The 14,458-nt window shown below is 47.1% G+C and overlaps 1 protein-coding gene across 1 annotated transcript in view; it reads left to right on the forward strand.

Annotated features, from left to right (window-relative positions):
* The first annotated feature begins 375 nt into the window (after positions 1 to 375).
* The window catches only part of mob2a (MOB kinase activator 2a), a 54,027-nt gene continuing 39,944 nt past the window's right edge, over positions 376 to 14,458 (forward strand). The window contains exon 1 of the mRNA XM_068603193.1: positions 376 to 893. Within this exon, the coding sequence (XP_068459294.1) occupies positions 877 to 893 (17 nt within the window). The 5' untranslated portion in view covers positions 376 to 876. The remainder of the gene's footprint in view (positions 894 to 14,458) is intronic.

A 14,458-nucleotide genomic window follows, 5' to 3' on the forward strand; every position in this document is an offset into this window, starting at 1 on the left:
TTCTTGGATTTGTCTCATTTTACTTTTTTTCCCATTAATTTTTTTAAATCCCTGCAATCATCTGGATTGAACCTTTCTATTTTGGGACCATTTGCGGTTTCCGACCCCGAGGTTGTGCACCACTGCCCTAGAATAAGATGACAACTAATGTGTTATACCAATTAAACTCAATGACAGCAGACGTGAGTGTCCTCCCATCAAAGTGATAAAGCCTAGATATCTACATTTGCTTAACATTTCCTTTTATTTGACTCGCTCACTACGCATCCTACTGCGTCCATGTTCATACAGCACTGCGTGACACGCATTTTACGCACAGGAGAGACGGAGTGGGTCGGCACTGTGTTTACTTCCGGACTCCGATTTAGACTTCGCTCAGAAAGCAGCAGCGGCTCCAGTGGAGGTTCAGGCTGTCAGCTAGCACGGTGGCCATACAAGGCTTTCATGACAGAGGTTACCGAGTTGACCGGCGGCATCCCAACAGGCAAGCTCTCGGCGCCACCGCGACTCCAGGCGGACCCCAAACCCGCGGTCCTGCTCTCCTCCGCTTCCTGCTCAAAGTCACTCAATGCTGCGCTCCCGCTACCAGCTAACAGACTGATCCGACCGTGTCACCGCCGCTTCATGATCCGAGCCAGCTGAGGGATCAAAACAAGGACAATCGCTCAAAGTTTACGCGGCGTTTTTGTGCTCGACCGACCAGGACCCGGCAGCTGGGAGAGACACGAGCACACCGGGGGGAGAGCGACGGGACTCGCGGGCCAGGCAGCCAGGGCAGCGAGGGTGGTGGCCGGATAAACTCGGGGGTCGCCTCCAGCTCCTGGTGGATTCATCCCCTGCTCGCTAACGTTAGCTGAGCTAGCTCCAAGCAGCGCCATGGATTGGTTAATGGGGTGAGTGCCGACCGCTAACGTGCCTAGCCAGCTTACCCTCCTCTTGTCAGGGCAACTGCGCAGTCTTTCTAACGCCGGCTACAAATGCACCGCCCGGTGGCTGACACCACCGGAGCGAACAGCAGACAGGTGCACTGTCGTCCCTGACGCTGTTACATGTCCATTTGAACGCATTGGTGAAGCCGCAAGCGGGTAGCATGTCGCCTAGCTTAGGTTAGCTCCGCGATGCTAGCTTTGGTAGCAACGCTGGTAACGGTCTCATCACCCAGCCGAGCGTCACCCAGCCGAGCGTCACCCGAGGGCAGGCGGTGGTCCGGGGTCGGCTCGGTGGCCTTTAGACATCCAGCCGCCCGTGACAGTGCCCACATTAGGTCGTGAGAATATTTGTGTGGCGGCCAGTTTGGTGCACAGGGAGTCTATTTATAGGAATGATTAACACAGAAAGGGGCTAACGTTAGCACCGTGCAAGGTGCGGGACCCACTCACAAGTCAACGGTGCCTTATGGGCTACTTTTGGGGACTCAACAGAAGGTTTTGGGGTGACGAGCTCATTGATGGAGGATGTAGTTCTCCGACACTTGTGAAGTGGTTAGCTTGGAGAAAGATAAATACACATGGGGAGGTCTGTTGATGGCAGTGAGTATATTCACTGAAACACAATATGTAGATAGTTGTCATTCAGGCGAGGTGCACATTACAGTAACTTAAGGTGGTGTGTTTATTTTTACATTGATGGTGCAGGTGGCACCTGACACAAGTTGATAGTGCTTTTTTGTCATCGGTTTAATACTGAGCGAGATGCACCTGCCTCAGTCTTACACTGTACAGCCAACGTCGAGGCCAAGGTCACTGTATTCAGGATCACCGTGCGGCATCAGCGTATGAGGACCAGTGTTGCATTTACTTATGCATTTGCTATGCAAACTTACAAGTCACCAGATTGTCTGGTCAGAACCTAGCCCATGTTCACCTGTATGTAAAGAAGGGAATCAATTAAACTCGCATGCCAAAGTGGGTTACTTTTCTACATTAGCACATTTTCATGCTCATGGATTTGGTTTATACCTATAATGTTTAATTCGGGAACACAGTCCACTGCAAGATCGGATATCTTTCTAAAAAAGGATAACATCCGGACTTGCACAACGAGGTGTGTCGCTGTGAGATTTTCCTTTTCGCTGACTGGTTATCAGTATGGCTGGTTGACTGTCTGACTGCAGCACTTCACGAGTAGATTGGGGCCGATGAAGGGTGGAGGCATGTTATCATGGGTGTTTCTTCACATAACATTTTGGCTGAGGGATAACGGTGCTTCCCGTCTGTATCCCTAACCAGAGTACCGTGTTAACTATTACCTCTGGTTCAACGGCTGGTCTGTCTGCTAGTTAGCAGGATATCTGAGTAAAGCAAGACACCAACTCATTTAATAACCTGTAACATTCTCAGTTATAACTCCTGAACTGAGAGGCATGAGCTAAAATACTTTCCCTGGAACTGCTCGGTTCTCATGTATCCATCTATCTATCTTTGACCTGCTCATATTTGCCCAACACAAAATCTCCACCATTTTTTTCTCTCTCCAAAATGTTCTCTCTTTTTAGGGCGGATACACATTTTACCCAATCTTGGGAGACGGCCTGTGTGAAATTTGCCATGCACAAAAATAACCAAAACACATGATAACTTTTCTGAGGGTTATTCAAAGTACTGACATAATATTGCATTGTGCAGTTACAACCCAAAATAATTGGTTCTCTATAAAAGCGTTTTTCTTTCAAATTTATCTCCAGTTATGTCTTCCTCCTGACACTGGTTTTCCTGGTTTTGATAACTGGTTCTTGCATGGACTTGTTGCAACAATTCTCTCAGTTGTAGATGTGGTTTATTGGTCTTAACCTTCTCTTCCTCCCCCCCCCAGTCACACCCATGAAATAATTATATTTTTGCCCAAACGCTTGGTGCTGCCAGACCAAACTGGTTTGCTGAGTGATCTTTTAGGAATTCAAAAGCAACACCCAGTTTTGTCTTTTTGAAAGAGGTGAGGAAAGAGAACCACATACAGTATGTAAACGAGAGGGCCAATGTCTTCTGGTGTTTGCTAACAATTAAGTATTTTAATTTGAATGTCACCAAATGTAGTATTCATTCACACTGACTCTCAATCTAAGATGAATCTTTAAAAAAAAATGTAATTGTCGTCACTCCGAAAATTTAAACTACAATGTATTTATTCATGACAAATTAAGTATGGTGTCTACAATATGGTATCGGTGTCAGCTGCCTATGTATTACCTTTCCCCCCACTGACTGACTGGCATTTCTGCAGGCTGAGAATGTGTTTACTTTCATTCTAAACCTGCTCCTTGTCTACTGTATTGATGCGAGTAAGACGACTATCTGAGCTGAATGCATCAGAAGCGAGCGAGCGGGCGTGCGTCCAGCGTGCGTCACTGACGGAGTGGAGTCCATGAATGAGTTAACCAAGCGTGTAATCATTCTGAATTTCAAACCCAGGGTGAAGGACGCCACAGCAAGTACCGATGGATGGAGGAAGGAAGAGAGGAAGGAGGGAGGGGGAGGATGATGGAAGAAAGAGAGATGGTTGTAAAAGCAGCTGATTTGGGGAGAAATGTGAAGGAGAGAAAAGAAAAGGGGGAAAAAGCGTGATGAATGAAATGGGAGAGACTGATGAGGGGAAAGGCAGGAGTGATAAAGGGATAGAGGAGTGGGAGACGGCAGGTTTGTGACCGATGGAGGAAGGGGATATGAATGCTTTTGATGGAGTGGTTGATTAGCGAGGAAAATAGACAAAATTAGCAGGTGGGGGAAGGGGTGGAGTAGTTGATGGGAAGGATAAAGCTCCACAGGGAATCAAATGGAGGTCTCCAGCAGATGACGGCCTACTAATGACATTATTTCTCCGTGGCCTCTGTGGAAGGCTCTACATAACACCTTAACAATGGTGTGTATCATTCATGTGCATGCATTAATATGTTAGCGACGATGCGTCTGCAAACTAAATTCAGGGTGTACCCATGTATTTATTTTGAACAGACACATTATTTCAGAGCCGAATGACCTCATCCGTCCTGAATCAGTCAGACGGGACGTTAAATCACTGGAGAGATGCACGATGCCTCGATGTGTCTTTTACTGCTGGGTAGGAGGGGCTGGCTTTGACAGATGTTTAATCCCCTCGCTCTTGAGTGATGGATTGGTAATGCTCAACGAAGAGCGAGAGAATGGAAACTACAGCAGCTAAGCGCAGCGCCACTTCAGACTGCCTGACCTGCGCAAGAGTCAGATTTAATGTAGGCGGACACACTTACTGTCGCTCTCTCGGCGTCACCTGTGACTTAATGGTGCATCGGCATCATTATCCTGTATCGGCATCATTATCCTGCATCGTTGGAGTAATGCGAGTCGTAGTATGAAAGAGTCGCGTAATAATGATAATAACGGCCCGCTTGCTGTGTCCTCTCATTCTGTGTGTCATTCGAGGTAGGATGTCTATCGTTTGGTTGGGCTCTTGTATTTGAGAAGCCAGTGTTTGTTTTGATCACGTTCCTCTGCAAGAACAAAAATTCAATATTATGATTCATGTCAGATGAATAGTTTTGTGCATTTCCGTTTTTAATCTGTTATGGCGAGACAATATTAAACACTGATATGTTTTAGAAAGTGTATCTTCCCCCAAAATAAGGAATATAAATAAAAACATTTGAGTCATCGTATATATCGACACCAGTATCAAAACATCTAAAACATCACCAAGTGTAACTTCAGTCAGATGACATTTTGTCTCAAGAACTATGAGGTCTGTTCTGGAAAATGTCTAAACGTCTTTGAACCAGGCGCTGCTGCAGTTGATGCTGAGGTAGTGAGAGAGAAAGAGAAGTGGAATTCACGAGACCCACTTATAGACTGAACTTCCTCTTCAGCTGACGATGTCGGTCTAGTTCACTGTGGCTCATGCCTAAGAAAGATCTGTGACTAGTACAGGATGCGGTTCCTGATCACAGCAACAAACTCTTTTGAATTCATACGTGTTTGTCAGGTTGGTGCCAATGAGGTTCCAGGCTATTGTCGTATTTAGTGGCACTCAACATACCAAACCATTGAGCCTGTCGTAACCCATTAAATGTCAATTTGCAGTGAAGAAAAACACTTTGCTCCTCAATATCTGTTGGAAAGTACGGTGACTCTGCAATGTATCTCCATATACGCACGGTGCTGGACTCAAGCATGAGAAACTCTGTGATAGTGTTTAGGGTGGTGGTGGTTGTAGTTTACTTCTGGCCTGCATGTTAGAGAAATATTGTCATACTTGCTCTGTGTGTATATGTAGAAGTTCCTAATGTGGATTTTGCACATTGCAACCCTGTCCTCGAGCGACCCCACTGCCTTCTTTCCATCTCCAACACACACCGCGGAAACGTACACACACGTACGTCTGACTCTGCACGTACACTGTTTGCTCTCAGCCCAGGTGGCTGTTTCCGCTGGTTAATGATGTGCTGCGAAAGATGAGCAGACATCTCAAAGCAGTCGCCTGCCCGAGGATAGCAGCTATCCAACGTTGTCACAGGGTCGCGTGCGTCTCGACGGGGATGGAGTCAGACTTTGCTGTATTTATTTCTGAAGTGTTTCTCTGGTACGCTGTTCTGTGGTTAGGGCTGACCTGAGGGCAGCGTAGAGCTCAGCAGCGTCCCCCTGGGTCGCAGCCTTTGACTTGTCACAGTGAAGACCTCTTCACTCGGCTCTCCGGGCGTCAGATCCCGCAGTCGGCATCGCTTTCTATTAAGAATCGATTCATTGCGTCTGGCTATGAAGTTGCTTTACGACTTCACACCCAAGGGAGCCCAGGCCAAGACTTTTTAAGACCACGTAAGCCAGCCAATCCTTTAGTGACATTGTTGTTTTACAAAGTGGACTCGTGTTGCAGGTGGCAGTTAGCCCAGTATCTCGACACACATCGGCTGCTCACAGCACCGAACCCTGATGGAAAAATTACACCCATGTTTCACGTCGGTTGTTTTGTAAAAGTGACTTTGACTGATGGTGTTGTGGCATGACTTATTCAGACACAGTTTTAAGTTTCACCTGTCAATACTGAAGTCGAGCGGTCGTTTCGGGCGGAGCTGTTATCCTTCATTAGAGCCCAAGTTTCCCAAAAAAGGTTATATTACTCAGTGATAAGTAAAATATAAAAACAAATTGAAGGACGTTCGACCGGTGTTGACTCCATTTCCACCTCTATTTACTTACAAGGGGGAGAAAATATTAGAAATTAGCACTAAATATTGCGCCTTAAACATTTCTATACGGTTGGTTCAACAGCAAAAAAAAAAAAGTTTCAATCCATATTTGACATTTCTCTCCACATTGGTTTATGTGCCTCCATTTCCAATCAAAGTTGCTCACCATTCCCCCGCTGTGAGGGAGGCGGACCCGGGGCCTAGCCGCATGCTTCGGGCTCGTCCACCACAACATGCTGCCCTGCTGAGGGATTGGCTGCATGACAAGAGCACTAGATGGTTTGTTTACTCCCCAGAAAGGGCATCTTAGTCACTTTCAACCCACCAACTCACTCTGCCGTTCACTCCCTGACTCTCTCTCTCCTTCCCTCCCCCCCTTTTTCCCTCGCGGGACGCTGATGTGCAGAGACGCTTGCGTGCTTGACTGCTGCCCAAGCTGGAGAGAGCAAGGCAGCGCTGGCAAGCAGGCCCAGGGCAGCCGCAGCCCTCCCCGAGAAATGTTTAACAACGAAAGCCAGCCGGGGGTGTTATCTGTATTGGGAGCTGAGCATGTAGGTGGAGGATAGTCTATATGCAGGGTAATATTGTACACGCTGTAGCGTGTGGTTTTGGGAAGGAAGAAAAACGATGGGAAGCAGACCTGGAGGAGGCAGAGTCTAAACAAACACGCCCGCAGCTCCCATCTCTGACATCAGCCCCCCTTTTTTTTGACATGTGTTATTTTGGGGCAACGGTAGCAGATTCCTCTTCTTCCCCAGTAGCACATCAGAGTAACCCCCCCCCCCCCCCTCACACACACATACACACACACACACAAGTGCACTGCGGGGTCGTCACCACGCCGTTAAAGCTCAGCTGTCATAGTGCAGAGGTGTCGATGACTTCAGGTTTCACAGGAAGGTGACACCGAGAGCAAATGGTTGAACCACCACGACTAGCAGCTCCAGCTCAGCAGAGAGGAGTGCAGCAACACGGAAGGAACTGCTGTTTGCTTCCCTTCACTGACGTGCAGCTGTTTGAGTCCGTTAGTTGGTTATAATGTATCAAACATTGCACAATCATGTTGCAGAGCGCTTTTTCAACTAGCAGGCGTCTGCAGAAAAGTTCTGAATACCTTTTTTTTTTTTTTTTTTTTTTTTATATAAAAGTGAGGCATCTCCAGGCAAGAATACACAGGGCTGTATCATGGAGTGCAGATATAAAGGCCCTATTGGAGGCCTTTTTGAGGAGGCAAATAGCCTCGGTACAAGAACACACACATGCTTCCAAATGCACTCCTGTGTAAATACTGCCGCTGCGCTGTCTCTGGTTTGTCTCTCGAGATGCCGCTCTACTTCTTTGTGTTCCCCTTCGCTTTCCCAGAGGCAGCGACACGGAGAGGCCCAGAAATGAATGCGAAACCAGAATGACTCGGCAGTTTGCTTTGCCCTGAATATTCATAAGTGGATAGTTTGAAGAATCCAAACGCAAGCACGGCTGCATTGAGCACTTTTGCGAGCTCTTGAGGTGTAAACTCTGCTGCGTTTTTCCCCCCGTTTTTTTTTCACCTTTTATGTCTGGTATGTTTTGAGCAACGTGTGAGGACGGTGCAGCTTCCTGATGGATGAAGAAGCTGCAAATGCAAACCAACTTCATACCTGACGGCTGGCTGTGCTTGTGAAGCTTCTCCGCCCACGCCAATGGGCCCTGACCTGTTCAAAAGCTTCAACAGGCTGTATTTCACAATGTTCCTTGATCTGCAGATTTTGTTTATGATTTTCTTTCACTTTGCTCATTTCGGCCACACTGCTGTGTTGCTCCTTGAATGGCCTGGGTCATCCATCCCTCTCTGTCTCTGTCTGTCTGTCTGTCTGTCCGTGTGCTTCAGTTGGCAGGAGAGAGACACCATGCTGTGTTTACTGCTGTGTCATAACGCTCTGGGCAAACAACTGGCACTGCCATCAAATGGACAGACGGGTGGGGGGGGAAGACAGAGGGCAGGAACAGTCGTGACCAATCGGCTGCTCTCACTCCTCCATGTAGCTCTTGTTGTGGGTGAGAACTGGACTCTCGGTAGCAGTACCGGCCGCCACAGGCCTGGGTGCAGCTACTGTTCTGTCAGAGAGTATCATAGTCATGGAGCGCTGCCAGCTAGAGCTGTCTTAAGATCAGCTATAAAAAGTGAACCCCCTGCAGCAGCAGGAGGGTGGTTGTGTCCTCCCACGAGGGACACGCTGCAGAAAAGTCGGTTGCATTTATTTCAGCCCTGGTTGCAATCTTTCAGAACCAGTTCTGGCTATAAATTATTTTTAATCCTGCCTTTTTAAAAAAAAAAATATATATATTTTTTCGGTAGATAATCAATTAATTTACACTCCTTTTTTTCGAGTTATCAAAGTGTGAGATTTCTGTGCCCTTATATTTCACCATGAGATGGCAATGAATCAGAATTGTTTGTTGGCCAAGTACTCTGCACACAAAATTAATTTGACTAGGAAAAAAAAGTGAAGAACAATAGAACAAAACGTAGACATGGGATTAAAACAATGTAAGATAATAAAAACAATAAACATAGCCACATTGGTAGATAATGCCCTAATAAAGTGGCACGGTATCAGCAGGTACACATATAATTCTTGTCCGTAAACTGGCTTCATCCCACAAAGACACAATGTGGCCTACACACTTTTGATCGTCCCACAGTTTTGTGAATCGACAAATCTGCTTGTTAATCTATCTCCATAAAAGCACAATTATTTCTCCTGAGAGTCTTCTGAATCTAATCGCTTCATGTGTCATTCCACCAGATTTCATTGAAATCCGAGCAGAGGTTTTTCAGTCTTCTGCCAAAGGAGCAGACAAACATAACCTCTCTGTCCGAGGCAGGATGGGATGTTTCGAGAGAAAAAAAGGGAAGATGGGGTAATGGAGAAGTGCAAATTTCGGAGAGAAAGAGCACCGGAGAGAGAGAGAACGGAGAAAGCGAGGAGGAGGCAGCTGATAAGGATGAGAGCAGCAGGAGGATATAGAGAGTGCGGGTATAAGAGCGATGGAAGGAGGGAAACGATAGTGGCGCGAGGCGATAGGTGAGATATGGAGATAAATGCGAAGAGGCGATGTGGGTCAGAGAGCTCGATTAGAAACGGCGGAGAGGCCGCAATAGAGGACATAGAGTGAGATTTACCAGCCGGGCGACAGAGAGAGAAATGGAGTTTGGAGGGAAGGCCAACAGAAGGAGAGACATATAACATGCATCAGAGTCCTTCTATTCATTGGTCCGGTTCCCAGCTGGCCAGTATTTCCCTGTTCAACCAGTGAGATAAGAGACCTAATCAGTGAGATAAGAGGCCCAATTTGTCTTGGAGGAGAAAGCATTTAATTCTGGTTTTATTTATTTTCCACTAGGATGTGGTCAGCGCCCTTGGCCGAGGCTCCGGCTGAGCAGTGAGCCGCTAAATCTGTGCAGAAGCCGGTGGGCTGCCAGCGTCGGTGTAAGCTAGCTTGGTTTGTCCTTGGTGGCTGAGGCTAGGCCGCCAGGCTGGTCTGGACCGTAATTGGATTAGAGATCTCTGCGTTGCATCAGGCGAGGCAAGCAGAGTACACACATACTTTAAAAGCACTCGCGCCTCGAGGAGCCGAGTTCATCTCGGTACTCTGGGCTGTGCTCCTCCTCATTTTATTTCCTCTCAAACTTTCTTTTTTTTTCTGCGTCCCGCTATTTTCTTTATCCCCTTTTTAATCAACAACCCTCCCCTTTCCCCCCTGGCTGTTACCCATGTGTGTACATGTGTGCACTCTTTGCATTTTTGTGTATAAGCACGTGGGTGTTTGTGTGCATGTCTGTGAATCAGCCCCGTGCTGTGGATACCCTTGCTCTAAATGAGATTACAGGAGTTGCAACGGAGCCCATGCTGAGAACATCCGGGGGGGGAAAAGGACAGGAGGAGGAGAAAACAAGTGTAGATAAAGACGTGAACCCTCATACTGAACGCGATAGATGTGATAATGAAGACATCCTACTGTATTCAATGAGAGGGCGCTGCTCTTGACCTTTTTCCATTGTGAACTTCCTGTGTAGCAGCTCTGGACAGGAAGTAAAAATTATGTCATGCATGGTGTACATCCTGATTGCCTCATTTACCCTTTTTCACATGCTGGTGTGCAAAGGCCTAATCTGTGAAGAGTGGGAGTGGAGGGGGGACTGGAATGAAGCTCATGAGTTGTACTAATTTATTTAAACTGGGTTATAGACCTTTACTGGGCACAGTGTGTCTCCATTTCTAACCGTTTATTTTCTTCTGTCTTCTGTCTCATTCATGTGATTTAAGTTTCCTTGACAGATCGTTTTGTAGTGAAGCTAATGCTCCTGCTTTTGAGAGATTAGCAATGAATGCATGTGTGTTGTCTTTAAGGTTTGTAGGACGGGTTTAAACAAGAGATTAGTGAAGAGAAGGCATGCAAATAAGAGACGGAGTTTGAGCCACCCACTCAACACAAAAATGCTGTCTGTCTGTCTGTCTGTCTGTCTGTCTGTCTGTACATGCATATGTTTGCTAATAGTCACGTAGCACATTTGGTTGAGGTGAGAAATTAAACCATGTCAATGCAGGCAGTAAAATTAGATGGAGAAGGCTGGATACAGGAGGCTTAATAGCTGACAGGCTGGGACCAGCAGACATATGCTTCATATGTGTCGGCCGTATGTCTCGGATCGGCCCATGTGACCTGTACATCTCCCCAACTTCCCGCCACCATGACAGACAGGCGAGAGAGGAAGGGGGAGGACAGCATGTGAACAGAGATGCAGGGAGCGGAGCAGGCTGTAGGACGGTGTGATGTGGGAGGATCTTAAAAGGAAGGGGACACACACTGTGATTGATGCAAATCCCCCAGAGCCACACCCAGCTGACATCACTTGGTATGAGGCTTCAAACCTGCGCCGCCTATCAGCAGGGAAAAAAAACCACAGAAGTTTAGAACGACAGATCTAGTAGACGGGGTGAATTCAGTCACACGATTTTCCTTTTGTGTTTTAATGCAGCCAATAATTCAAGTCAAAGTTTTGTTAAGAGGTTATCTATTCCCACTGAACAAATGATCACTTCCACCGCTGCATCAAATAGGAATTTAATTTCATCATTCACGAATCAGCCATTATTTGTTCATATTTCCTCAATAAATTTCAATTAATACCCATGTGTTTTTTTTAGAGCTCACATATGTGGCTTCAAATGTCTTGTTTTGTCCGATCAACAGTCTGACGGTTAACACTGCACCAGCTGATGCCTCACATAAAAAAAAGGAAGTGGGTGAGGAGAGAGATGCTTTTAACGGAAAAGGAAAGAGTCATCTGATTTCTGCTTGAGGTCATTGTATGGGACCTGCTTGACTGGGGAATACGTTCAGTACAGTCCTCTACACGCACACGTACGCACCGTACTTCATTAAAACGCAGTCAAGGCCTTGCGCACACAGCTGTCTGGCCTGGTGTCACAACACTGGCCTTTTCTCGAAGAACTGCTAAATGTGACCTTTCTAAAAAAGCCTTTGAAATCGCCGGTGGTCTCTGGGCCGGCTGGCTGGCTTGTGGTAAACACGAAGACCGAGCCAAACAGCCTGGTAAGCATTAGGAGTTTCGTTAAAAAGCCAGCAGCTCGTAAGAGTAGCCGTACACACGTAGTATTATGAGGAGTGAAGGCGTGGGAGCAAGGCAGCAGTTTAATCCAGGAAGCCTGAGGAAGGGAGGAGGGCCTTCTTCTCACCACCATGCGATCAGAGCTTCATTGAAACATAATTCCAAGTAATAATGTGAGAGGCATACTGTATCGCTCTGTTTAGTGTCAGCAGATATCATTCGTATCTCCAAAATGTTATGTATTCCCCTTCCTGTCTTCTGCTTGCTGTCTGACCCCGTACTCCCAACTGAGTAGCTGCATTGCACTGGAAGCTCGAGTGGACTGAGTCGTATATCAGGGGCGCAGAGCAGGCTACTACGGATTAGAGGTGAGCAGAGTGTGCTGCTGATTTATTACCAGCCGTTCGCTGGTTAAATGAGGCTAAGTGAGCCGGCCAAGCTTGGGGAGGTGAGATGGAAGAGATTAGCCTCCATGAAGAGCGATGGAGGGAGAAGATCTGCGAAGCCAACGGTGACTCCTGACCTCCTGTTTTTTGCAAACTGTTTCTCTTTATCGTCTCCCTGGCCCCTCCTCTCCCTCCTCTGCCACTCTGACCTTCTCTACATCCTTGGGTCCATCTCATGCCGCCTCTGCAGAGCAGTGCTGGTTATGTCTGCCTTTTTGACAAGCGGCCCACTACATTGTCCAATTTGAAATGCAGTAAGTCAGTGCTCGTCATTGTCTCTGATAGTGTTGTGTGTTCTTTGTGCAGCATTGCAGCCCTGAGCTTGACTTGGTCAGTGCAGTTGAAATGGCTTTAATATTCCCCTCTGGATTTTGAAGTGACTGTGGGTAGGCACTACATGCTGAGAGGGAATACTGGTTCGGAGGCATATTTTGAGCCTCCACAAAGATTCACAAGAGACCTTCAACAATTCGTTGATTAATCGGCAACTGTTGAGTTCTCCTGATTTCACTCCCCAGTCAGCATCGAGCCGTAAACATGCTGGCTCCTACATTTCCTGTAATGCAATTCATTGCATCTTTCATTGCACTTGTCTTGTCTTTCAAAAAAACACACCCCAGGTATATGAACGCAGGCTGTGTGGTCTGAAAGCCACTTTAATCATCCCGTTTCCTCTAACCCACTCTACACAAAGTCATTTTGACCTCCCTGACTCCACTTCAAAAGCCAGGGTTTGTCATGGGGTGCAGATAGAAATAGCAAAGGTCTACGTATGGCTCTGGATGAGGCTATATGTGCCCAAACGGGTGTGCTGGATATCCGCTCTGTAAGCTATTCTGTCCTCGACCCTTTTAGATGTGTCTGTTTGCTTCGTGCGCAGAGTGAGAAACAATGAGAACCGAGACACATTCCCCACATCCGTTTCCTCTCATAGAGGAACAGTAGGTCAGGGGTTTTGGTCCGCTCTGTTGAGTTCATGTGTCGCTCAGGGCCGGAGCAGGGGGGGGGGGGGGGGGTGCAGGAATACAGTGCATGCAGATGGCTCGCCTCTCATAATCCCTGGGGTTTGCATGTAACCACTGTGAGGTAGTAGGGGCTCTTTCATGTTAAGAAATGTTTAGCCTTGCTGCACTGTTTTGTTGTTTTTGAGCGAGGTTTGGGGCAATCTGTTGCTGCTTGAGTGAAGTAAGCTGACATCCTGGTGATCACAAGGGCTCTTTATTTGGCTCTGTGCTTCCTCGTTTCCTCATGTTGTGCCTGCTGTTGTTGCAGTCATCTGTGCTTGCTTGTTTGGCCTGGGTGTGTGTGTCCTCACGTACACTTGTATCCGTGTGTGTGTGTGTGTGTGTGTGTGTGTGTGTGTGTGTGTGTGTGTGTGTGTGTGTGTGTGTGTGTGTGTGTGTGTGTGTGTGTGTGTGTGTCACCTTGGGTGTAACGTGCCCTCCTTTTTTTATTTATTTTTAATTGTTCTGCCTCTACCAGGCCATGAGCTCGTAGGAAGTCTGCGTCACTCAATGCTCTGAAAAGCAAACGGTGAGATGCACAAACACAGGAAGTGCTGCCTTCCTCGTGCGGGCTCCAGACGGCCGTCTGTCACTCTGCTCGCTATTTCGGAGAGCTCCGTCTCTAACCGCACGTGTTTCGTCTCTGACTTTTGGTCTCCTGTGTCTCGCTGTTGACGTGTCCCGCCCGCTGCCTGTGACAACCGCTCTGGCTGTGTGCAGCTGCACTGCCTGCCTGAATACGGGTAGTTAGCATGTGTGCCATATTCCATATTTGTTAATTCGACAGTTTTTTCAAGTGGCCTCTGGGAAATGTATGCAGTGCTCAAAATAATGGTCAAACTAGGAGAATGTATAAAACATATCAGTACATTTCCAGTTTCCTTATTCTATCCATCCCAGAAACTTAAAACAAACGCATACATTATTTATTGTTGTTTTTCTCTACTTTACTCCTCACAGCTGACAATGCCAGATGACTTCCTCTCGCACCGTATTACAGCTCGACTTTAAGTGGAGCTGGTTATCTATCTGAAGTGCATCCCTAGCTGAAAGATGAGCAGCTGTGGTCAAAGGTCATTAGAGGTCACTGGTTGCTTCAGAGAGACTGAAAGTCTACGTTATCCACCCTCTGCACAAACGCACACCACTGCACATACCAGCTGGAGTAACCGCTGGCAGCTGCGAGGCGCACACTCATGAGCGTATGCATGGGATTAAAAAAACCTTTCCAGAATGGGCATTA

Source organism: Clinocottus analis, unplaced genomic scaffold, assembly GCF_023055335.1.
Source record: "Clinocottus analis isolate CAN_PGR_092001 unplaced genomic scaffold, fCliAna1.0.p SCAF_6, whole genome shotgun sequence".
Taxonomy (NCBI): Eukaryota; Metazoa; Chordata; class Actinopteri; order Perciformes; family Cottidae; genus Clinocottus; species Clinocottus analis.